General features: G+C 35.4%; 1 protein-coding gene across 1 annotated transcript in view; it reads left to right on the plus strand.

Moving 5' to 3' along the window:
* The window catches only part of CXXC4 (CXXC finger protein 4), a 22,870-nt gene extending 497 nt beyond the window's left edge, over window positions 1-22,373 (plus strand). The window contains exons 2-3 of the mRNA XM_010848348.1: window positions 2-550; window positions 20,001-22,373. Coding sequence (XP_010846650.1) covers window positions 2-550; window positions 20,001-20,045 — 594 coding nt within the window. The 3' untranslated portion in view covers window positions 20,046-22,373. The remainder of the gene's footprint in view (window position 1; window positions 551-20,000) is intronic.
* The last annotated feature ends 2,038 nt before the right edge of the window (window positions 22,374-24,411 follow it).

Raw genomic sequence — 24,411 nt, forward strand, 5'->3', positions numbered from 1 at the left:
GCACCACCGAAACGACTCCCAGAGGCTGGGGAAAGCTGGCTGCCCGCCAGAGCCATCGTTGCAAATGGCAAATACTAATTTCCTCTCCACCTTATCCCCTGAACACTGCAGACCTTTGGCGGGGGAATGCATGAACAAGCTCAAATGCGGCGCTGCTGAAGCAGAGATAATGAATCTCCCCGAGCGCGTGGGGACTTTTTCCGCTATCCCGGCTTTAGGGGGCATCTCATTACCTCCAGGGGTCATCGTCATGACAGCCCTTCACTCCCCCGCAGCAGCCTCAGCAGCCGTCACAGACAGTGCGTTTCAAATTGCCAACCTGGCAGACTGCCCGCAGAACCATTCCTCCTCCTCCTCGTCCTCCTCAGGGGGAGCTGGCGGAGCCAACCCGGCCAAGAAGAAGAGGAAAAGGTGTGGGGTCTGCGTGCCCTGCAAGAGGCTCATCAACTGTGGCGTCTGCAGCAGTTGCAGGAACCGCAAAACGGGACACCAGATCTGCAAATTTAGGAAATGTGAAGAGCTAAAGAAAAAACCTGGCACTTCGCTAGAGGTCAGAGGAGATGATTTCTTGTTTCCCAGTCTCCCCCCTTCCCTCCTCACTCCCTTCTCCTCTCCCCTCCAGGGCTTCTTGTCTGGCTTCAAGATGCAGTCCCCTTTTCCTGAAGCTTCATTCAGGTTGTAAGATACAGTTGGTGGTGGTTTGCGGAGGGCATGGCCTCTCCTCGCCCCCTCCCCACCTGCACTTCGCCTGGAACCGCCCTCCAGATGCGGAAGGGCGCCCCTCCTTTTTTTTTTAGCTCTAGGAGGAAAACTAATGTAATCGGTTTGAAAAATCAGAAGTTTCACATTCAATATGGTCAAAAATTACCCTCGGTGGTTTAAAATGCCCCCTTCCCTCTTATTATTATTTTTAAAAGCATCTCTGCCCAAAGGGTCGGATACATCACATTCTATATACTTATACTGGGCAAGAGAGACAGACCTATTAGTGACCCAGTTGTAACTGAGGACACAGTTTGTGGCACACAAGCCTACATTCCCTTTTACACTCACACACACACACACACACACACGAACACACACACACACACAGAGTGATCATTGAAACTAACATGCATGAATTCAAAAGGGGATTTTGATTTTCTACACTCTTCTAATTTTTTTCCTTACCATGACAAAATTTTTCTGTTTTCCATTTTATTTTCTGCATAGTTGGTATTTTTTCAGAAAGGGGAAATAGTAGAGAAAACTGAACACCACTTGCAGTTTTTTTAAGGAGAGATGACAATTTGTAGCAGGTGAGATGGTAATTTTATTTACATAGTTTAGAAACTAAGGATTCCTAAAACTCAGTTACAAAAAATATAAACTTGGGGTTCTGTGTTTAACAAAGTAACCACTATGTGGTCACAAAATCGTCCTATACATCAAGCACTGTTTTGGTTGATACACTATATGGTCAATGACAGTTTCTTTTCCTATGTGTGCTTAAAACAATGTACAAATAATCACTAAAGTACTTGTTATATTAGGCTTTCGGTTATGTTAAACAAAAAGATTGATGTGTTTGGTGGAAATTTCATACAGTGACCTGATCACAACAAAAGGGGGAAAACGGAAAATCAGAAGTAAATGGCTTTGGTGATATACTTAGTAATGAAATATGGACAGATAATCATATTTAGCCTCTTGATATAATGCACAGAGTAGATGGCTAAATGCTCATATATAGGTGATGGATTTAGCATTAGGGAATATTCTATGGGCTGGACTGTAGGCTGAGAGTGGTTCTCACAAGTTCTCATCAGAGGGAAACCTGCATAGGAGTTTTCTCCAAGAAGGACTGGCCTTTGAAAGGAGACTTAAAGATCTTTGCAGGTTTGGATGTAAATAAGATACAGATTTTTTTAAGTTTTATTGATATAAATCAAAGCAAATAGCACTTTGTAATTCTCCTCAAACAAATATTATGTTGATATCATCATTGATTATGATCAATTCCATCAAAATATTGCATTTATTCCTCCTTATAAGAGAACCCATGTCTGCTGAAAGTTTGACTTTATTCTAGGGTGGTTTATTACATTGCCTTTGGCAACTCTTCTTAAGCAAAGATAGTAGCAATCATAAAGGCATGGATCATGTGTTTTCTTAGGTGGAAAAAATTTGTTTTTAGCTTTGAAATATCTTCGCTGGATTAATTTATTATAACTTCTTAAGGTCTCCAAGGCCCATGGGAAATTAAAATTTAGTTCATACTTAAATCTTCTGTTAATGCTTAGTCGATGAGCACTACCTGGCTTTAATTTTTTTTACCCTTGAACTATAGCATCTAGAATTATAGAATCTAGAATTATAGATTTGCTGTGGTTAAGTGGACTTCATCTTTAGCTAGACCTATGTACTGCCTGCATTCCAATTTATTGTATGTAGTAGGCAGGACCACTGAATAATTCTGATTTATTTAGGAAGCAACCTCTCTGAACAAGTTTAATGTGAATACCAGTAGGTTTTCTGCACAAGTTTCTATGCTGGTTTATTAGTCTAAACAAACTTCATAAGTTTCTTTTTTCTTCCTTTTGATAGCTTTCCCCAAAACTTCTTGTGATCTTTATGTTCTTTAGCTTTTTTTTTAATCACAAAATTCCATAGTATTACCTTTTCTTCTTTTTAAAAATTCACATGGAAAAAGATCTATTGATCTTCAGAAAGTGGGATGTAGATGAGAGGGGAAACATATTTCTCTCTTTGTGGAGCTCTCTGAAGATGTTCTCTTCCCTACATACCCTTTCCTACCAGAGAATTGTTCTTGGTTCAAGGCTAAGATGATTAGTGGAATGCAATTTGGCAGAAAGAAAGCAAAAAAAAAAAATTAATTGGCTAAGATTCTATCTAGGTCACTTTTAAAAGGAAAGGCAGCATGATTGCCTCAAGCACATGTGTAACCACACAGTTACGGTTGTAGGAAACCAGCTGGACGCATGTCAGAGTGGCAGGGTTTACAGGACTGAACCAGAGCTGAAACAGTGGTTGCAGGATGGTGCAAAGTCCCCCTGCTGACCTGCCTCCCTCTCTAATTTGGTTTTTGTAACTTATCATCATCTGTGGAGATGTTTTAGATGTCAGATAGACTCCGGAGCTGAGGATAGTAATTTGGAGATTCATTATGGATATTACCTGTGGATTTCAGGCGTAAGTTCAGTAGCTAATATTTATTGGCTTTAAATTCATATCTGGACTATAGTCATTGCTGATACTAGTATTTATCACTTCAAGTCCCACGTGCTCTTCTTTCCTTTGACTTATTCTCATGCCAAGGACTGGAGGCATAATCAGATTTTCAGGGTGAGTAAACTGAAATTAAGACAGACTCACATGGGTGTGTTGGGCCTCTTGCCCACATTTTTTAAAGCCTCCCCTCTGGCATTCCTTTTAAAATTGCTTTACTTATTTCCACATTTTCCTGATAAGTCTCAGGTGAAGGGCATCTTAATTCCTTAAAAATTTATTTACAAAATCACTGCTTTATAGTATTTCATATGATAAAAATGCACATAACATAAATTTAGCTTTTTGGTGTTATTGTGTACTGTATAATTGTATATAACACTATTTGTTCAATCGATTGCTGTACTAAAAAATTATCACTGATTATTCAAAGCAGTCATGCTGTATGCCCTTGTGTGACAAAACTTATTTTAATAACTTGTATCCTAAGTGGTTAATATTAAGTTCTCAAATATTTTTAAAAACTTATCATATATCATGATAAGTTCTATGATAGACCTTTGTCTCATACAAAAGTAGTCTCATACAAAGGTATTCCTTTAGTTTTCGTATTCACAGCAGTTACATTTCTTATACTAAGATCTAACTTTTAAAAATCTCTCAACCTAATCTTACTCAAGGGAGAAAGTCATCCCATGGGCCACCCCAGCCTCTCTCAGTCCCTGAACATTGTTCAGGTGACATGATTGATCTCTGTGGGACAGCATTAGAGACCACACAGATCTGGTTTCTCTCCCATTAGCTGATTTATGGAATTACATTAGTCAGCAGTGCCTCAGGAGTGTTCCCTGCCCCCATTCCTGGCTGCTGGGTACACAGCGCCAAGGCCACCGCCACTGATGCTTTCCCTGAGCTGGACAAGGGACTTAGAAGAGGCATGTTAGAGTGAAGAGGCTGAGAAGCTGGAAAGTCAGGAGCAAGACAGTCTTTTTTCCCTCTCTTTTCTTTTCTCTATTTTCAATTATCTGCTGAATGGACAGGCCCTAAATTATTTTCCACAAGTCAGGTCAAGCTCCTCAGGGGTCTGGTGGAACCCATGAACCGCAACACACCAGGCCTGTAGACACACACATAAAATAGTTGTGTCACTCAGATTCAGAATCTGTATGGTTAAATAGTGAAACTGGTCACCAATTAAACATGTCGGATAAGTTCTTGAAGTTGATGACCAAAAAAAAACTAGAGGTAAAATATGAATGTTTCGTATCTTAAATTGTGATACATAGTGGTTTATCATTTTATATCATAATTCAAAAATGGGTTTTCAGATTGAAGAGTCAGAACCATGCCAGTATAAAAACAAAAATTTTTTTGATTGGAAAATGTAAATATATAACTATTGAAAGAAGAAATTTTTCAATAAATTCAAACAAAATGATAATATATTAACACTGGAATGTAGTATAGAAACAACATAGAGAAAAGATCCAGAATTTCATAAATGTTAAGAAAAAAAGCACAGAAAAGTTCAGCTTTGGCTGAAGTCAGAAAATAGATTTGTAGCCAAGGCAGCAAAGTATTATACAAGTCCAATAAGATTCTCTTTCCATCACTAGATTTAATACAAGGTAGTCAAAGTTGTTTTTAAAAGAATCACACATTTTAAAATAATTCCTAAATGAAAATAATTCCCTTTCCTATCCAAACATCATGTAAATTCTAAGCAATCTTTTGGATGGCAATTAGGAATAGTAAAATGAAAAAAATTAAAAGCATTTGTAAATTATCCTATAAGAATGTTTGTTTGAAATTCAGTCAGCACCAAGCAAAATTTTTTAAAAAATCAGAAGCCGATAAGAACAAAAACAAACTTTAGACTTTAATCATATAAAAATATTTGGATATTTTAAACAAGAATGGAAATTGTATCCAGTGATGAAGTAGATAAAAATTACTTGATTTTTAAACTTTTTAATTAATTGATTACTGAAGCATTGTTGCATATTTTTATTAGTCAACTGTTTTTCTGGGTGAATAGTTAAGATTTTGGCACAGTTCAGACTTACAGATTGACAAATACAGGACAATTTATAAAATAGTCTGTAAGACTGAAAATTGAAAGGTGTGTCAGAAGTGACGGGCGTTTCATCCGTATTTGCTCTAGAGTACGCAGTTGGAGATTGAAGATCTATGTCAGGGTGACTGAGAAGATGCTGGTAGAATATTCCTTATGGATATAAACATAAAACATTATTGGAGTTTTCCCCAGGAATAGGTTATAGTGTGGCTTTAAAAAATCTCTTCTGAAGTGGTTGGTGCTCCTAGAACTTACTATTCAATCTGAGTTGGTCAGATTGGTTCTTGTATTAGTTTACTTTTACTAGAAAACAATTCAGTTTTTATTTTTGCTTTGGAGAAACGCAACAAAATGTCCTGCTATCCAAACATTTCACAAGCATGGATATGCTCAGTTTCTTATGTTTATTTTTATTCAAATTATACAAAATTTTAAAATAAATTCATTCATCATATAAAAATCACTACTTAAATCAATAGGTTAAATTCAGGATTTATTGAAAGGCCCATGTAAATATGCAAGTTGGAGAAAGGACTACTTCTCTTTTAGTTTTCCTCTTATTTTTAGATTAGTCTCTAAAAAGTAATAATGAACCCAAAGTAATGGTAAAGTCATTTTATAAGTGTGATTTTTTAGTCACTGATTAAAATATCAGATGATCTTGGCTGGGAAAGTAGAGCACTCTAGAAAAAGTTTTTTTTTTTTTTTTTTAAACAAAACTTGTTTTTAAGAAAGTACTTTTTTGGTGGGATTGGTATAAGTTGTGAGGATTTTGTGCATATATAATTTAATTTCTTTATTTGTCCTAGAGTGCTTCTGTTCATTCTTAACATACTTTTTTCATTGAGCGTTTATGCTGTTATCCTTAGCAGTTTCAAATTATTGGAGGAGGGACACACGGGTGGTTTTATCCCTCAGTCACATCTTGTTCCATCACATGCAAACACCTGTACTGAAATTGAATTATTCTGCAGGGTAATCGAAAAGCCTGCCTCCATCCGGCATCATATGTTTTCTGTTGTTTATTGAGTTATGTTGCACCATACTTCAGATGTGACAGCCATTTAATAATGTTGAAGACTTAGCTCTGCAGGGGCTAAAAGCATCCCAGCAGGCTTGTTAACTTCTACTCTAAAACATTAGGAAAAATATTTTTTCCTCTGTGAAACTTTAGGGGTTTCTCTTAATTTATTTCAAGAACATGAGCATCCAAAGCCAGATATGAGAGTGAGCCTGTGAAATCTCTGTTTCTGTTTTTTGATATTTAACCTCTTTATTTCATGGTATGTTTCTTATTCAAAAGAAAGTGGCAAAGCAAACAACTGCTTTTTCAGAGAACTAATGACTAAAGATAAATTTCTTTGGCTGATATAAAACCAAATATAAATTCTATTTAGAAAATATACTACTAGTTTCTTGGCTTTTCATTTCTTTTATAATTAAATTTGTATTTGGGCCACGTGGCCCAAATTTAGATGATAGGTGGTGGCAGGAGCTACTAGCTTCAGGTAACTTACCAGTGGAACAGTGTTAGCTACATCAGCATAACTTCTCTGAACATTTTCTCAACTGTGAAATGGACATAACAATATCAACCTTCATTACAACTCTTTGATACTGTATGTAGGTTCATATTCTCTGCATCCTGAAAGATGCTATATGATTTCTCATTCCTAATTTAAAGTCATCAATAAAAAGTAGAGAAGATGATTATATTTACAGATAATTCCGTACACCAGCAAGTTATTTGTAGTTATCAGGAATTAAAGCCTAGATAGATTATTTTGTGATTTTGAGTTTTCTGAATATTGTTTTAATCATGCAGTTCACCAGAGCTCTGGCTTGATTTCACTTGGAAGGGGATAAACCTGATGGACAAGTTTCCCTTGTTCTTGTACCTGTATTGTCAAAAGCCTGGGAAATCTGCACAGGTTACCTAGGGACCTTTGTCACCATGGTGAGCCAATTTAGACAATTTAATGCTCTTCCTCCTTTCTCACCAAAGGTACACTACTGCCATTAATTTCTATATCTTTTAATAAGATTGTGTGTGTGTGTGTGAGTGTGTGTTTCACTTTACCAACTCAGTACCTTTGTTTAGCTGTTATTTTCTTTATTTGGGCAGACACAGGGAGTTGTTCTAAATGTGCATTAGTGAGTTTAGGAAAATTGTTGTAAGAAATGGTTAAATGCTTATCACAAATTCTGATTGGAGATTGTATTTAACAAATACTGAAAAATTGTAGAGTTACTCTTGTTCAGAAGATAGGGGTGTGTGTGTATGTATGTGTGTGAGTGTAGGAAATTAAACAGGTAGATAAATATTTTGAGATTAAAAAATGAACTGACTATGTAGAGCTTTTTCTCTTATTAAGAAGAGAGCATTTATGAAATGAAAAAAGTGAGCAATAATAGAAAAGCCTAGTGGTTTTCTGGGAACAAATAATGTTAAGTCCTAAAATATTTGAAATACTATCCAAGAAAGCTTTAAAAACAAGGGAGAAAGGAATATGCAAGCAGGCTGCAATGCAGTATTAGAAGGAGTTTTGTAAAGACAGGATATGGATGTCTGCTTTGCTTCAGCAGTTATAGAAGTTTCACGGAGAATGAAAACTATAAAGAGGGGAAGATAATGTTTTCATACTTGACTTAGTACATTTGGTTTGGAAGTCAGAGCTAAGTCTCAAGTTCAGTGGAGTGGCAGCTGACTCAGAGACAAGGAAAAACAGATTGTGTTTTAGATGATGTTATTGTATTTACTTATGCCTTTGAAACATTTGGTAGAATAATTTCAGAGTGTAAGTGAAAGAAGACATCAAGATGGGTGGAAAATGGGATCCTATTTGGGTGTCAGTTTAATCTAAATTAATGTTTCAGAGGACCTTCTGGAGCAAGTGAACAGAAGTGTCAAACTATAGGGGAAACTGGGCTGAAAGTGCTGTTTCTTGCTCAAGGACTTAAAAAAAACACAAAACCAAAGCAAACCAAACCAAAAACGTCTGAATGATTAATTGTATCAAAAGGATAGAGATCAAGAAGGATAAGAGAAGAAAGGGATAAATTTATAGATCAGGAAGAGTCATGGGCATTTCTGTATGGTTCAGCAAATCTGGCAAATTCCAGAGAAGATACATTGTCTCCAAAACTTTACAGAGTGAAAGGAGATGAAATGAATTTTTTAAAGAATAATAGCTCTATAAGTTTAATTGTGTGGAAATGATGATTTATGAGTGACAGTGAATCAGTGGCAGAAAAATAACTGTGCTGGGGGAAGACTTCTCTATGGTAAATATCTTATTTATAGGTTAAATGAGATCAAGGTTGGTTTTAATGGAGTCAAAAACAAGTAAGAGATAAAATTCTCAATTCTACATAGATGGATGCAAAGTGAGATGTGGAATCTTCTAACAAACCCTAAATATGTTGTATGCTCTAATTTTCACTCCTGAAAAGCAAAATGGAGAACACCAGCCTTTAAAATTCCAAAGGCTATAAATATTGGATCTTCTATATAAGGCTGCTATCTATCTATTGTTAAATGTGTTATGATGTGGAGTGGTTTTCAGTTTTCCTCATGTGATGCTCTTCACATGTATATGTTATTTGTATGGCATGAACTTGTAGATAGCACATTGGTGGTATATGAGACCAATGTGTTGGCTTATGGCCAGGATTTTTAGAAAGTAGAATAGATTAGAGTGGAGGAGAAAATATATGAGTGCATCACATGTAGTAAGAGCACATATTGTTAAGCTTCTGTTTTAATTATGTATGTACACATAAATGTGTGTGCATGTTCTAGGCTGCTGTGTGAATTTCTAACTTGGTTGCAGTCAAAAAAGTTTGAAAAACACTAGTTTAGTGACAGCAACAAGTCTACTGAACAGATATGTAGTGAAGAAAGAAATTATATTTGTAAATGGAATGATGTTAACAAGATAAAGAGTAAAATTTAAATGTGTTTCTGTAAGTAGCGTGTCTTCTCTCAGGCAGGTCTGTACATATGAAGTAGATTTATAAATTCATGGTGTATGCTTAACATATGGTAAACCCTTGATAAGTTCCATTCAGAGTATCTTTAGGTAGGATGAGATTGTTGGATGGCATCACCAACTCGATGGACATGAATTTGAGCAAGCTCTGGGAATTGGTGATGGGCAGGGAAGCCTGGTGTGCTACAGTCCATGGGGTCACAGAGTCAGACGTGACTGAGTGACTGAACTGAACTGAGGAACTATTATTTTCTAAGATTTGTAAGCAAGAGCTGTGAAACACATATACACATATATACACCTTGGCTTAAAGAACTCAAACTTTTCTTTGTTTCTAATTACCTTCTTAAAATACCCATGTAACTCCATAACTCTACACCTTACTCTTTCATCCAAGACACTTAGCTTCCTAATTACATTCTTTATTCTCAGGCCACAAAATGGACACATTTCAAAGATATGATTGTACTTTTAGAAAACTCTGAATGCAATCTCACACCTATTTAAAAGCCTTGAATTCCTTGCTCCATCCTTGGCTTAGTTCTTCCCAGATCTAGATAAGAAACAGTGCAGTTGTGATTTCTACTTAGCTGCCTCATGTGGTCATGTGGTGTAGTATTGTCTTCTATTACTACTCCAGAATTTTTCAAGGAATAAGAAAAGAAAAGAAATACTGGCCTTGAATATTTGAACACAGTGAGAATCTACAGTATGACTTGTTATTTCAAGTGTATTTTATAGAGTGCTGGAAACCTTTGTATGAGCTGAATAAGGGAAAGGGCCACATTGAAAGGAAGAAGTAAAGGAAGGAAGAAAAGAAGGAAGGGAGGGAGGCAGGCAGACTGTAGTGTTATAGTTTAAAGGGAACTAAGAAAGGAGCATTCTGGCAGAAAGGACTGTCATGTTCAAGGTCATCTTCTTGAGTCTGGTTTAAATAAGAAATGAGTAGAAATGGTTAATGCCTCAAACTTTTTTGAAAGATGCCACGAGTTTGGCTTGGATTCACTAGAAACACTCAGCATCATTTCATTTACCTTAGTGGAAAAAATAGTTTCCTGTAAACTGACTAGATTTTTTTTTTTTTCTTCTAATTTCTCTTTAAGAGTTACTTGTTCAACTCTGCAATTGGGAACACTGAAATGACAGGATGGGAAAACTAATGCTCAAATTGATGAAGGAGTTTAGGGAGATAGAGGCCATTGAGCATCTATAAACAACTAACTGTTCAAATTGGCAGGGTAATTTTTAAGTGGTAATTCAGAGAACTTCCTGGAAAATACAGAATTGCGCATATAGAAAAGACTCCAGAAAATTGATGAAAGAATATTAATTATGTCTTATGAATCCTATGCCTGAAAAATGTTAGGCTTGTTAATTTACTCTGCTAGTTAGTTAACTATGCAGTTGTGACTGTGTGTGCATGAAGGTGGAGCATGCGTGACACACATAGAAAAAGAAGTAGTACATGGAAAACCCCTGAGGAGAAATTTGACTTTTAAGGACTTGCTCAGCACAAGATGTGCTGGTACCCTGTTAGGAGAGGATGCTTAAGAGTGTGTGTCCTCTTAATGATGGAGATGACTAACTAAAATGCATTTCCAAAGAGGTAACATGCAATAAATTGATTAAATTATAATTGTTGACTATATACCTTTTAATTTTATTATTTAAAAAGAAAATTAAGGAGAGAAACCAAAAAATCAAAATGACTGTGAAATTTAAATATCTGATGTAATGTCAACTGCAGTTATTAAAAAAACTTTTTTTTAAAAGAAAAACTCCAAAAGCAACATGTGATTCTCAGAAGTATAGTTTTAACCAAGTACATTTTTTTTTTTATGATAACGTCTAATGACTATGAAATGTTTGGCATTTTCCCTAAATTCCTCCAAGTAGTTAATGGACATAAAACCTGCTTTGATTTCTAGGCTGGGTCTATCTCAGGAGTTGGGTTTTTGTCATACAAGATTCTGAACCAAGTGAACTTAAGTGGCTGCATTCAAAACACTACAGAACTTAGTCTAAGCGAAAATTTCTATTAAACTTCTTTTTGGATTTTATGTAATATAGAAAAAAATAATATTTCTCAAATTCCAAGATCTATAATAATCAAAGAAAGGAACTATAATGTGAATTCTTTATAGAGATTAAGTATAACTGTTGTATTTTACTTGAATGTAAGTTAGAGGCTGTCCAAATCATAACTTTTGAATTTTAAAAATCACCTCTTAATTTTTTAAGTGACCTCCCGTTTCTTCACATTTCACATGAATATTTCTTCTTTTCAGTATGAGGAGACAGTTCACTGTCTGCTTTAAAAAGAAAAACAGAATTTTTAAAAATTTCCCAGCAACTTGATCATGAAGAGAATATTGGTGGTTTTTCAATAATTAATTAGCAGTGATCTCACCTAAACATATTGTTGCAGTCAACAGTAATCAGTAGAGTGATTTTGAGGGCAGATAGAATCATTTAACTTGTGGCTTTGCCATATATATGAATTCATATATTCATATGTATATTCAGATTCATTTATTATAGAACCATATCTATTTGGATATATATTTTTCATAAAGATGTGTCATTCTTGACAATATTGATTTTATTAACCTAATTTTCACTTTTTAAATATCAATTTTATTTTCATTTCCTTTCATACTTCCTCCTATACGTAAGTGAAAAATAGTATCTAAGATAAATTTTCAAAAACTTCTTTTTTTTTCTACCACAGGCGTAAAGCTTTTAAAACTGAACGTTAATAAAATTTTCCACATTTTCAAAAAAAAAAACAAACTTCTTTTATATTTTTGGATTTTTGAAAATGTTGCATCTTTCTGCTTATCCTGATATCATGCTATTATATTTTATTTTTATAAATCCAAGTATATTTTAATCACTAAACTACCTATGTGTAATACAATAATTTACTTATTATTGGAAGGATGTGATTTGAAGTGTTTTTATCAAAAGTAATTGAAATATGATCCTTTACAGCTTTAATCAAGACACTTGCCTGAAGTAGTTACGTTAGATACTAGGACCAAAAGTGGGTGCATTTTTGGCCACTTGTAGGCCAGTTTGAGGAGAAGGCAATGGCACCCCACTCCAGTGCTTTTGCCTGGAAAATCCCATGGATGGAGGAGCCTGGTAGGCTGCAGTCCATGGGGTCACTAGAGTCGGACACGACTGAGCGACTTCACTTTCACTTTTCACTTTTATGCATTGGAAAAGGAAATGGCAACCCATTCCAGTGTTCTTGCCTGGAGAATCCCAGGGATGGGGGAGCCTGGTGGGCTGCCATCTATGGGGTCACACAGAGTCGGACACGACTGAAGTGACTTAGCAGCAGCAGCAGCAGCAGGCCAGTTTGAATCTTGGTGTCAAACTGTTACTATTCTTCCTACCAACCCACTCTTTTCCCATACACACATCTCCCTTTGGACAGTTGTCTTTCTTACTGGTTTAACTACCAGGTTGATTTGATTTAGCACTTTTCCAACCTAGTATACAATCTCATCTTTCCATTTACAAAAGTTAGCTAAGTTTAAAGTCATGCCATTGCAGTGGTGATGGGGAGGGTGTGGTGGTCTTGTAGAAGGAAGGAAAAGGAAGAGCCCTCACATTTGCCAGGCATAGGGAGTAGCAGGAGCAATAGACTACACAGAATCAATACTAATGAAAAAGCCATCTCTGGGTTCCACCATTAATCAGAGAAATCCTAGCCACAGATGTCAATTTGGAAACCAGAAATTTGGAATGCTCCTTATAATCATGATTAAGACCTCCAAAAATTTGGGTCATAAAAGTTATGCAGTTACTTATTTGGTTCTTTTCTCCCTTTTAAAGAGGGGTCTAATACTCCAGTTAGTGGCATGTGATAGGTGTTTTTAATTTATATCTGGATCATGGCCAAGATAAGGTGTGAGTATACCAAAGATTTATACAGTTATAAGTCAATCTGAATTATAAGAAAAATTAATCTGATAGATATCACATACATTTTATAACAGGAGAAAAAGAGAAAGTAAGGAAGATGTGCTTTAAAAAATGGAAACATTGTGTACTTATATTAATCCATATATCCTAAAACATTGGAATTATTATTGAAATATTGGTATTATTATTAAGATATAAAGTTGCTTTTATTACAGTAACAGTGAATTACTGGACTGTGAGCTTATCATTTATCATAAATTACTTGTTCTCTCAAACTTACTGACCTATGCTATACTTGTGCTTGCTAATAATTCTTATAGTTATTGGATTATGATGTTTAAAATATACTATTTATAAATAGGATATAGAATAATAGTTTTGCCTAAAATGTTTGAAAGTCTCAACATTTACTACATATAATTTTAGGCCATATTTACTAATAATGCAAATTTGTAATCACATACATGTGTGTGTGTTTTGACATTCACAATATTGTACATATAAAACATATATATATATATATATATATGTTTATATAAAATAATTTTCCATTTCTCCAGTTAGGTTTTGAAATTTTGTCAGCACAAAAATTAAGAACCTATATAATTTGATATTTTAGCATTCTCTGTGAATCAAATCAAAAAAAGTAGTGTTTTTTCTTTTTTTTTTTACCATCAGGATTTTTCCTTTTGTTCATCCATAATACTCCAAAGTTTGTTTCATATGAAGCCAAAACAAAATATAATCAAATATCTAAAGGCAAACCATGAGCCTTAGTATTCTTTATCATATTTATTTATGTGTTTCCTATTGCAAAATTTCAGTGATTCATTAAGGTTTTCAAGTTCTATTGCAAAGAGACAAATCGAATGCAGTAAGAGGTTCCGGTTTCAAGGACTTAGATGCTCAGAAGTTTAATAAACTTATAGTGGGGCTTCTCACAGTGAAAACAACACTTCAAAAGAGTTTAGAAGAGGCCGTGTTGGCTAACTGCAGTTCGAGATTGCTTTGTTTTTGGGTGGAAAAAGCATACTTCCCATTATTATATGGGGATCAGAAAATGATTGGATGATTTATGCTTCTTCAATTAATAATAAATGGGGAAATAGGACATTTTTGATGAATATAAGAGTAATGATACCCCAAAATACTGACTTCAGCTTAGAATGTATTGTATTAAAGCCATCCTGTTTAACAGCAGAGTTTTGAAGGCCTGGGTGAACCACTGAGTCTTTGGATTAGAAACTACATGAATACATATTGGAAAGATATATTTAACTTTAGTTATGGAATTTGCTAATGTCTTAATTATATCTCAGTTTATAACTTTCATGCATTCTGAAGCAAATTTCAACATCGGGTTGTCTTTTATATGGTCTTTGAAAACATGTGTCTAGCTTTGTTAAAAATGATTAGTTTTGTTTGGTGTCCTGAATACTGCAACAAATTTTACATACGTATCTGGCTAGACATGAATAGCCAATCCCATATAAACTCATATGTATGAAGATACAGATACTCAATTTCAGCTTTTAGGAGATGAGTTTTTATTAGAGTGAACATATTTTAAACAAGAATATGTAGATGTGTGGGGCTTCCCAAGTGGCGCTAGTGGTAAAGAACCCACCTGCTAATGCAGGTAGATGCCAGAGACAAAAGTTCAATCCCTGGGTGGGGAAGATCCCCTCGAGGAGGGCATGGCAACCCATTTCAGTATTCCTGCCTGAAGAATCCCATGGACAGAGGAGCCTGGAGAGCTACAGTCCATAGGGCCACACAGAGTCAGACACACCTGAAGCAACCTCACACGCTTGCTTGTACATAGATGTGTGCCCAACCTAAAGACACAACAGTTCATGTGACTGCCTCGCAAGCCCCAGAAGAGAAAATTATGCTCAAATTCTTAAGGTAGCAGATTTGGGGATGTCTGTTGGTTTTTAGGTCATTTAATAGTTTTTTCATTGCTGATTTAATGAGAATCAAACTGAAATACATTTTTGCCAAAGACATATTGATAATTTTTTGTATTCAGTTTTTTAAAAGAAGTAAATGTAAAATGTACTTAGGCATGGATTACACAGTTATGTTATTCAACAATTTGCTTTTTAAAGTTACTTAGAAGGAGAACAGAAGGCATTCCTTTTTTTTTTTTTAATTTCCCTGATGATCAGTGAGGAGCATCTTTTCTTCTTTTTTTTTAAAATTAATTCATTTATTTTAATTGGAGGCTAATTACTTTACAATATTGTAGTGGTTTTTGCCATACATTGACCTGAATCAACCACGGGCGCACATGTGTTCCCCATACTGAACCCCCCTCCCACGTCCCTCCCCATCTCATCCCTCAGGGTCATCCCAGTGCACCAGCCCTGAGCACCCTGTCTCATGCATCAAACCTGGACCGGCGATCCGCTTCACATATGATAATATACACGATTCAGCGCTACCCTCTCAAATTATCCCACTCTCGCCTTCTCCCACAGAGTCCAAAAAAGACTGTTTTTTACATCTATGTCTCTTTTGCTGTCTCGCATATAGGGTCATCGTTACCATCTTTCCTTTAAACCTGAAGGTCGTCCTGGTGTGGCACGTGTAGGGATGAATTCCCCTGACATACTTCACAGCAGTCCTAGAAGGAGAACTAGGGGCTGCAGGTTTCTCCCCAGGCCTCCTGGGAGCAAGGCTGCTGTTTGTCAGTGTTGGCACCTGTGTGAGCCTTGAAGGCTGCTGATCAACTCAATTCTATTTGTTACCTCCCTGCTCCCTTCTCTTCCTGGGGAATCTGGCTTCTCTGTTAACTCCCGATAAGGGATAACGATTTCCTGCAAGCATCACTGAGATCCAGAAAGTCACTGTAATCTCATCAACTGTGTGACTCCCCAACTGGGACTCTTGAATTTATATAACCCGATGGGAGCTGGTCAGGGTGCTTAATCGCCCACATTGCTGTGCTGAGTCCCCCAGTCATTTAAAATAGAAATCTTCTCATAAAGATGACCTCATTATGGCCCCAAATTAGGACAGACTTCATCAGAACCCATAGTTAAACCCAGTATTTTACCTGTGAGAACAGTTTACTACCCTGTCCTGGCTGAAAAAAATTCAGCCCAGGCCATAAGGAATTTTCCAATGATCCCAGTGAAGATTGGGTAGGAGGCTGGATATACATCCAGTCTTTTTGCATGGCCTGTGTGACGCTGAAGAGTTTTGTTACATTTTTTAACCCTGAAATAAAACAGAGAAGCCTCACCTTGAGTTTCTGGTGAATGCCTTGAAGATTTATTACAATTAATGCACCTGTAGTTTTCCTAAATTTTCTCAAACATTTTAGGTGATTTCCCAACTAATCATTTTTAGGGTTCAACCTCAAAGATTTTAATATAAGGGAGAAATAATTTTTAAAAGAAGCATCTCTGCTTACCTTCTCCCTTCCTCTTTAGCAACAAATTGTTTGGAGATACATACCAGTCTCAAAATTGTATACATACTAATATATACACAACAGTCCTATGGACTGTAACCCTCCAGGCTCCTCTGTCCATGGAATTTTCCAAACAAGAATACTGGAGTGAGTTGCCATTTCTTACTCCAGGGGATCTTCCCAACCCAGGGATAGAACTCTCACCTCTTGAGTCTCCTGTATTGGCAGGCAGATTCTTTACCACCGTGCCACCTGGAAAGCCTTTCTCACATTTGCATTATCTAATTTTTAGTGCTAACAAGCATTGAGAAGTGATTATCTTTTTCTTTACAACCATGACCTTTGATTGCAGGTGGCGTCTTATAAAGCTTGCTTTTTCTAAATATTGCAAATAAAATTGAGTGGTGGAGAGGGGCACAGGAAGAGCCAAGAGTTGGAAGAAGGATTTAAAAATGAAACTAAGGCATAAGGAGTTCATCTTATTTAAAAAATGTGCTCCATATATATTTCTTCTGTTTATCTTCATGAACATATATGTTTATCACGATACAAGATATATAAGTATATACTTAGAGTCTTGTTTCCAGTTGGCATCTGAAAGCAAGTTGGCATCTCTATGTCATATACTGTACACATAAATGTGAATATATATGAATATATATGCACATGTTTATTTTTCATATGTGATTCTGCAATGCATGGATATGCTTGGATCTAACTTATCTTGTTAAAAATGACTACATTTATATAAGTATGCATACTTATATAAAATGTATTCTTAGTTGGCATCGGGCAGCAAGTTAGCATCTGGTGTAAACTAAGTTTTCATTTACTGCTTATATATGTGTGTTGTAAATTATGAATATTAGGATGAATGAATATGTTTTCTTATAATTTCATAAGTACCTTTAATAATGATTAAATATGTGTCATGAGAATGTATAATTACATTTATCATTTAAAAGGTAATTGTAAAAAGTAGTAAAGGGGTTTTTCTCCTCAGCCAAGTCAAATGATGGGATCCAGGTATGCATAGTGAACTGGAAAGAGGAAGACATATTAAACTATGAGGAATATGGATTACAATATTAATAAGTACTATTTTTATGGGACCGATGGACCTTTTTTTAAAATTTATTTTAATTGGAGGCTAATTACTTTACAATATTGTAGTGGTTTGTGCCATACATTGATATGATTCAGCCATGGGTGTATATGTGTTTCCCATCCTGAACCCCTCTCCCGCTCTCCTCCCCACCCCATCCCTTTGGGTCATCCCAGTGCACCAGCCCTGAGCACCCTGTCTCATGCATCAAACCTGGACTGATGATCTGTTTCACATATGATAATATACATGTTTCAATGCTATTCTCTTAAATCATCCCACCCTTGCCTTCTCCCGCAGAGTCCAAAAGACTGTTCTATACTTCTGTGATTCTTTTGCTGTCTCGCATATAGGGTCATCGTTACCATCTTTCTAAATTCCATATATATGCGTTAGTATACACTATTGGTGTTTTTCTTTCTGACTGACTTCATTCTGTATAATAGGCTCCAGTTTCACCCACCTCATTAGAACTTATTCAAATGCATTCTTTTTAATGACTGAGTAATACTCCATTGTGTGCATGTACCACAGCTTTCTTATCCATTCATCTGCTGATGGACATCTAGGTTGCTTCCATGTCCTGGCTATTATAAACAGTGCTGTGATGAACATTGGGGTACACGTGTCTCTTTCAACTCTGGTTTCCTTGGTGTGTATGCCCAGCAGTGGGATTGCTGGGTCATATGGCAGTTCTATTTCCAGTTTTTTAAGGAATCTCCACACTGTTCTCCATAGTGGCTGTACCAGTTTGCATTCCCACCAACAGTGTAAGAGGGTTCCCTTTTCTCCACACCTGGACCTTTTTGTTTGTGCTTTTAGAAAATACTTTGCAAGCTAAATATTTTTTGTATACTTATATGCAAATTTGAATTAGATAGTGTTAGTTTGTTCTTAACACATTCATTGTGATGTATATGGTATTGATTATGAGAACAGTTTTTTAAAATCCTTTTTAGTGCAGATAGCCAGCATGGTTATTTTATTCAATTAAAATTTCATTTGAATCTTAATCAATTAATAACAGTTAAATTTTTAGATGACATTTCTGTGGTAGGATTGTGTCAACCTAACAAGTCATATATGAAAAGTAAATAAAAGCTAACCTCGATTATTAAAGAGTATTTGTAGGAGAATTTTTATGTATGTTCTGAAAATTCAGGTGCTGTTAACACTGTCTGAAGATGTGTTTATGAGGAGTGTGTGTGTGTATGAGTGCATTCTTTTATACCTCCTGTATATTTTGGTAATATTCAACTTTCCAATTTATATACTTATTCATCTTGAGCAGCTATCTTATAGGCGCCATAGGTTTGTTGGACAGGTCTAAGGAAGAAAAGGAAGTTTTCATTTGCCCCATATCAAGATTTACTCTTAGCTAGTTGTTCCTCATGCACCTTCAACATATACTCATGTGATCCTGTTTTATAAAGAAGGGTATGGAATGATGAACTACTGTAATGTTAATATATAAAGGAAAATTTGACAGCTTAACTACTGTTTATCTAGCAAAATCCCCATAGTAACTGTAAACTTCTCGTTAAAAGAATTGCTCATATGTTTAGTGTTGCCTGTTACTCCATTGGAAAACTATAGTATTTTTCCAGTGCAGAAAGATATTTTTGCTCTATTGAGTATCATTGGTTAGCTGTAAGTTTGTTTTGTGTATATGACATTATTTTGTTGCAAATGCAAACATTTTAAAATAGAGGTATATTTTTCAGTATAGCTCATATCAGATTATATGTAGGAATGTTTAGCATTAGTAGTTAAATATAGAAGCAGTATTGATGTTACATTTGTTGTTGTCCTGTCATAAAAGAAATTCTCCAGAATGAAGAAACTATTTCACTAAATTTGAAACATCAGCCTTACATAGGCTGCGTACGTAGTGGATACAGATTTTTAAGTACACTTGCTGGCTGATCTTCCTACTACTGGTTAGTAGTCTGTACATTCCTCTTTCTTCTGATTGCCATCCATGTTCTAAGCTGTGTTTCTTCTATTTTTTAGATCAGTGTGCTTTAATCATTAGATTTAGTAAATTAGCGTTTAATTCAATATTCTAATTTTTGTAACATTCTAAGATTAAACATTTATTTTTTAATTAAATGTTGAAATATGCAAGTCATTATTTGTGTATTGCTGACTAGAAATATTGTTGAAGTGTAAAGGAGAAAATCTAATTTTATATTGGCATAGAAAGAAAGCTTAACTTGTTTTCTTGCTCTTTTTTTATAGAGAACACCTGTTCCCAGCGCTGAAGCATTCCGATGGTTCTTTTAAAGCAGTAGTATATCTTATTTTCAAGGCATTTGGAAGTGAAGGGCAAACTAATGTCTTGTTTTAAGAAACTGCTTAGTCCACCACTGAAGAAAATATCCAGATATTATTTTCATTTTATGTATAGGGGTTTCTTCAAAAAAAAAAAGTGGGGGGAAAGAAGAAAAAAAAGACATATAAAAATAATCTGGGAGCCTGGGGAATTGGCCAGTCTATTTACTTTCAATACACTGATTCTTTCTTTGATGTAATTTAGCTATCCTAGTGAAGTTGTTGTCTATTTTGAAAGTGGCTGTAAAAAATAAGTCTGGGTAAGCCCCTGCTGTAAAATCATGTATCTTTGCAAAGTACATATCTATACTTCATTTTCAAATATATGTGTTTCAGGACTGTAAACTGTACAGATAGCAGCTTGTATTTTGTGTGTTTAGACACAAGAGGACAATCATGTCTGAGCATCTATGGAGATTAACAGTTTGTTCACAACACTCCGGTTCTGCGAGTTAAATCTGGAGCAATAAATTTTAGCTTTAAATATTTTTTTGCCAGTTGTTTCTAGGAGCAGCAACAGCAGTGGCGTGTTTTGCCATGCATCTTTCCGTAGAGACTTGATGCCAAGTTTTACAAGACTAAAAGATGATGATGCATCCAGCAGTTACCTTCCGTTGTATTGTTCTAAGAGGGGAAGATATTAGGAAAGTTTCAATTAATCTTTTGAGCACTATATTAGAGTAGTGGTTATGCACTTGCATTGCTTACAAACGAGCTGTACAGAAGGGTATACCTCCCAAATCCTTAGTGTAGTTGACTTGTCTTGGGTGGCACTGTAAGACGGAGTACTCAGAGTAGTTGAAACATGCAGAATCTGTTGTATAACTTTTTTTTTTCTTTCTTTAAACAGTGTTTTCTAGGATACAGGCTAGAGTATCATATCTTAGGGGAGAAATTCATGACTGACTTTTTTTTCCCCCCAGCCCAACATGGGTTTTTTTTGTTTGTATGTATTTTTTTGTTTGCCTGTTTTTCTGCTTCTTTTTTGGTAGAAAAAAATAAACACTTAATAAAACATATCCAATTATTTAAATTCTATGTATGATATTAAAAGTGTAGTTTTTTTTTAAAATTTCATTACATAAAGGCCTCCTGCATCGAGACATGGCTGGTACATTTTTAAGTTCAAAAGAGTGAAACACATTCATGGAAGTGAGGCTGTTAAATCTCTTTTGATCTTCCTTTCTCACAGCCTCCCAGTTAAAACCGTGGCCTTCTTGTAGGCCCTCCGTGAAATGCTCCATGTTTCCCATTCCCGTTCTCATCACCATCACCAGATGCTTCCATTCCTGAGAAGACAGGGCCACAGTCTATGGAATTCCATAAAGGCAAACAGCCCCCAAACAAAAGGAGTAATGCTTCATAGGACCTGAGCTACCTTTTCTTCATAATGTTTGGTTTTCTTCTGCAGTCAGTGTTCTTTAGGCTAGCCCATTATGATGGGCTATGATTTATGATGGCATGATCCCTAAGAGTTTTAGTTCTCCTCTCTCTCTCTCTCTTTTTTTCCCCCCAAATTATAAAGACTGTTTTCAGCTTCAGAAATAAGACAGAGTTTAGCAAAAACACAGAGTATGCAAGTTTCCATATTACTGTATCTTTTTGTTCTCTAGTCACTAGCCAGCTATTTTAGCCTGTGACATCCATTGACCTGCTGACAACTTAGCAACATGGATCAGGTGAAGAAAAATAACTTGAGAAGAGAGAGGATGATGAAAGGAACTGTAAAGTTTTAGAAAGACTAGCAGACGAATAATTTTAAAAGGCTAGTTGTAGTTATGAATGGGAAAAAATACAGACAGAAGAGGTTTTTTTAAAAGCAGAAGGAGCACTTCATTGCTAGAGTGCTGGCAAGCGGGGAGAAGGTACTTACAAATGCCAATGTGAAAAACAATATGACTTAATTTGCCTAGAGTATGGATACAAGGTCTACAGTTACTGTCAAATAGCCTTTTTGAAGAAAATTCACGGTGTATTACACTTATCCATGTTTAGAGAAGAAAATTATCGCAAATTAAAACGTGCTGTATATTAATTTTGAGATAGCTTTCTACTTGATGTATATTCCTTTGAAGGTTCTAGTTAGAATTTCTATTTCTGCTGTGGGACCAATAAGAGCTATATGAGTTCTTTCTTGTTCCATTTTTAATTTTATTTGACTTTTTTTAACCGATTTGCTAATGAATTACGAGTAAGTGAAAACTTACTTTCACACTTGAATGGTAAGCTTGCCTGGCTTTTTGGAAAGTGATCATTGTTATTACAGAATTGAAACAAACTTTTATTCAGGCTACGTTAGGCATACAATAACATATGAAGATCTCATCGCAATGTACTGTGAGTCTAAAATACATGCTAGTATTGCATGTCTTGATGTGTTTTTGTTTTCTTAAAGAATTAATGAGTTTGTATATTGTAAAATGTGATTTTTTTACATGTGAATTCAATTTTTTAATGAAATAATCTGTTAATTATTGATATGGAGGAGTGCAGCTTTTCTTGAATTCCTTATGTGTTTTTATTCCTGATGTTGTTCTTTTTTAAACCACCCGTTTTTTAATGTTTTGGGTTAAGCTATTTATGTAATGGAGGGTGCATATAAGGTTCCCTCTGGTGATGCTGAAGAAAGGTATCACTCCTCTGGCCTCCCCTCAGTTTTCTCCCTTGTAAGTTGATGTATTGAGAACTTGTAAAGCACATCATAGCAGCACTGAGGGAGTGATTGAAAGATTTACACTTTTCTTGATTCTTAAATACCAATGAAGTGTAACTTTTAAAAATTCCTTGCTGTATGTTTCATATTCAGAATCAAGAAAATTCAGAAGATAGCAGTCAGCTGTAAATCATATGGGGTATCTTTACAACTTAAAAATTGCATCTCAGATAAGCCAAATAAAAAGCTTTGTGTGAGAGGTCACGTAGAGAGGTGTAGGTGAGGAGGTGCCATCATGCATCAGCGTTTGGGAAGACTATGGAAAGTACTCGGGCTGCTGCCGTGTAGAGCAGTGGACCCATCCCTTTCCAGCTCTCACTCAGCACCCTTATATCACAAGAGCATCAGAGTGCAAATCTCTCTCTTTCCAGGCCTTCATCCCAAAGTGGCTTTCTGATGGATTCCGCCTGTCTGTGCACAAGTGGAGGGCATATTTACAAACTAGAAATGTGTCCATTCTTGGGAGGGAGAACAGTAATAGGCTTCCCCCAGGGTAAGAATATATAAAAGTGTCTCCTGTTGCTTAATTCCAAATACCCAACTTTCTTCTTCTAAACACATTCATAGGAAGCAAGAGATGGAAGACTTCCTATGAATTAATATTAAGCAGTCACTAAAAGAAAGGAATATTCCCTTCCTTTCATTCAGAACCCCTGGCATGTAAGTTGTACAATTAATACTAATGCATATAAAGTCTTTAAGTTGATAGTCTCTGTAATCAAATCATGAAAACAAGAAAGCAGTTAAATGAACACACTATTCAGGGTCAAATATGTTCAGCAAAAAACCGTTGTGGGTCTTTGATCATGGCTAGATTCACAGTGATATCACACAGTTGGTTCTCATGTAACAGCTAAATGTTTCAAATTTTGTTTTTATTAAATTTGGCAGTTTCACACTGAGATCTGTATTCCTAGTGAATAAAAGACAGTTACTATGTTAAGAGGGATTTCATTTTCACAATTGCAAGGAAGTCAGAGATATTTCAGGAACATGGGCCACAAAATGTACTCCTTTCACAGTGTTCTCCTATTCTGAACTGTGCAGTTATCTATTAAATTCTCTAATAGATATTTGTGTAAGGTGTATGTATGCTTGTGCAATTATTAAAAAAGCAGTTTTGGAAAACAGTGTATTTATTAAAGAAAATTACTTATGGGGCATGTACAAAACTGTAAAAAAAAAAAAAAAAACTTAAAAAAAAAACACATTCAATTTGCCCAGTAAAGTTGTTTTTGTGAAATTTCTGTGTTGTTGAATAAAGGACTTTAGTATTCAAAGATCTCTTTTTCCATGAACAAATTTTTATTTGTGAGATTTTAAATAATCAGCATATGATCCTGAAAGTCTAATTTTTTTTACGATAAAAACATTTTTCATTTTAAACTTGCTCCTACATCAGCAGAATGAATACTGTTTATAAAATTTTCATAAAATGTTCCCATTTTGTTCATCTTTTTTCTTCATATATTTTTGTCTTTCTTATATATTTAAAGGAAAGAAAGAACATGATGCCTTTTATATTTCTAAAGGCTATATTCTTGTTGAAAGCTTTAAAAGTTCCCCGAAATAGAGGAAGAAATGAGTATATCCAAACTTTCTTCA

The sequence above is a fragment of the Bison bison genome, unplaced genomic scaffold (genome assembly GCF_000754665.1).
Source record: "Bison bison bison isolate TAMUID 2011002044 unplaced genomic scaffold, Bison_UMD1.0 scf7180017864263, whole genome shotgun sequence".
NCBI lineage: Eukaryota > Metazoa > Chordata > Mammalia > Artiodactyla > Bovidae > Bison > Bison bison.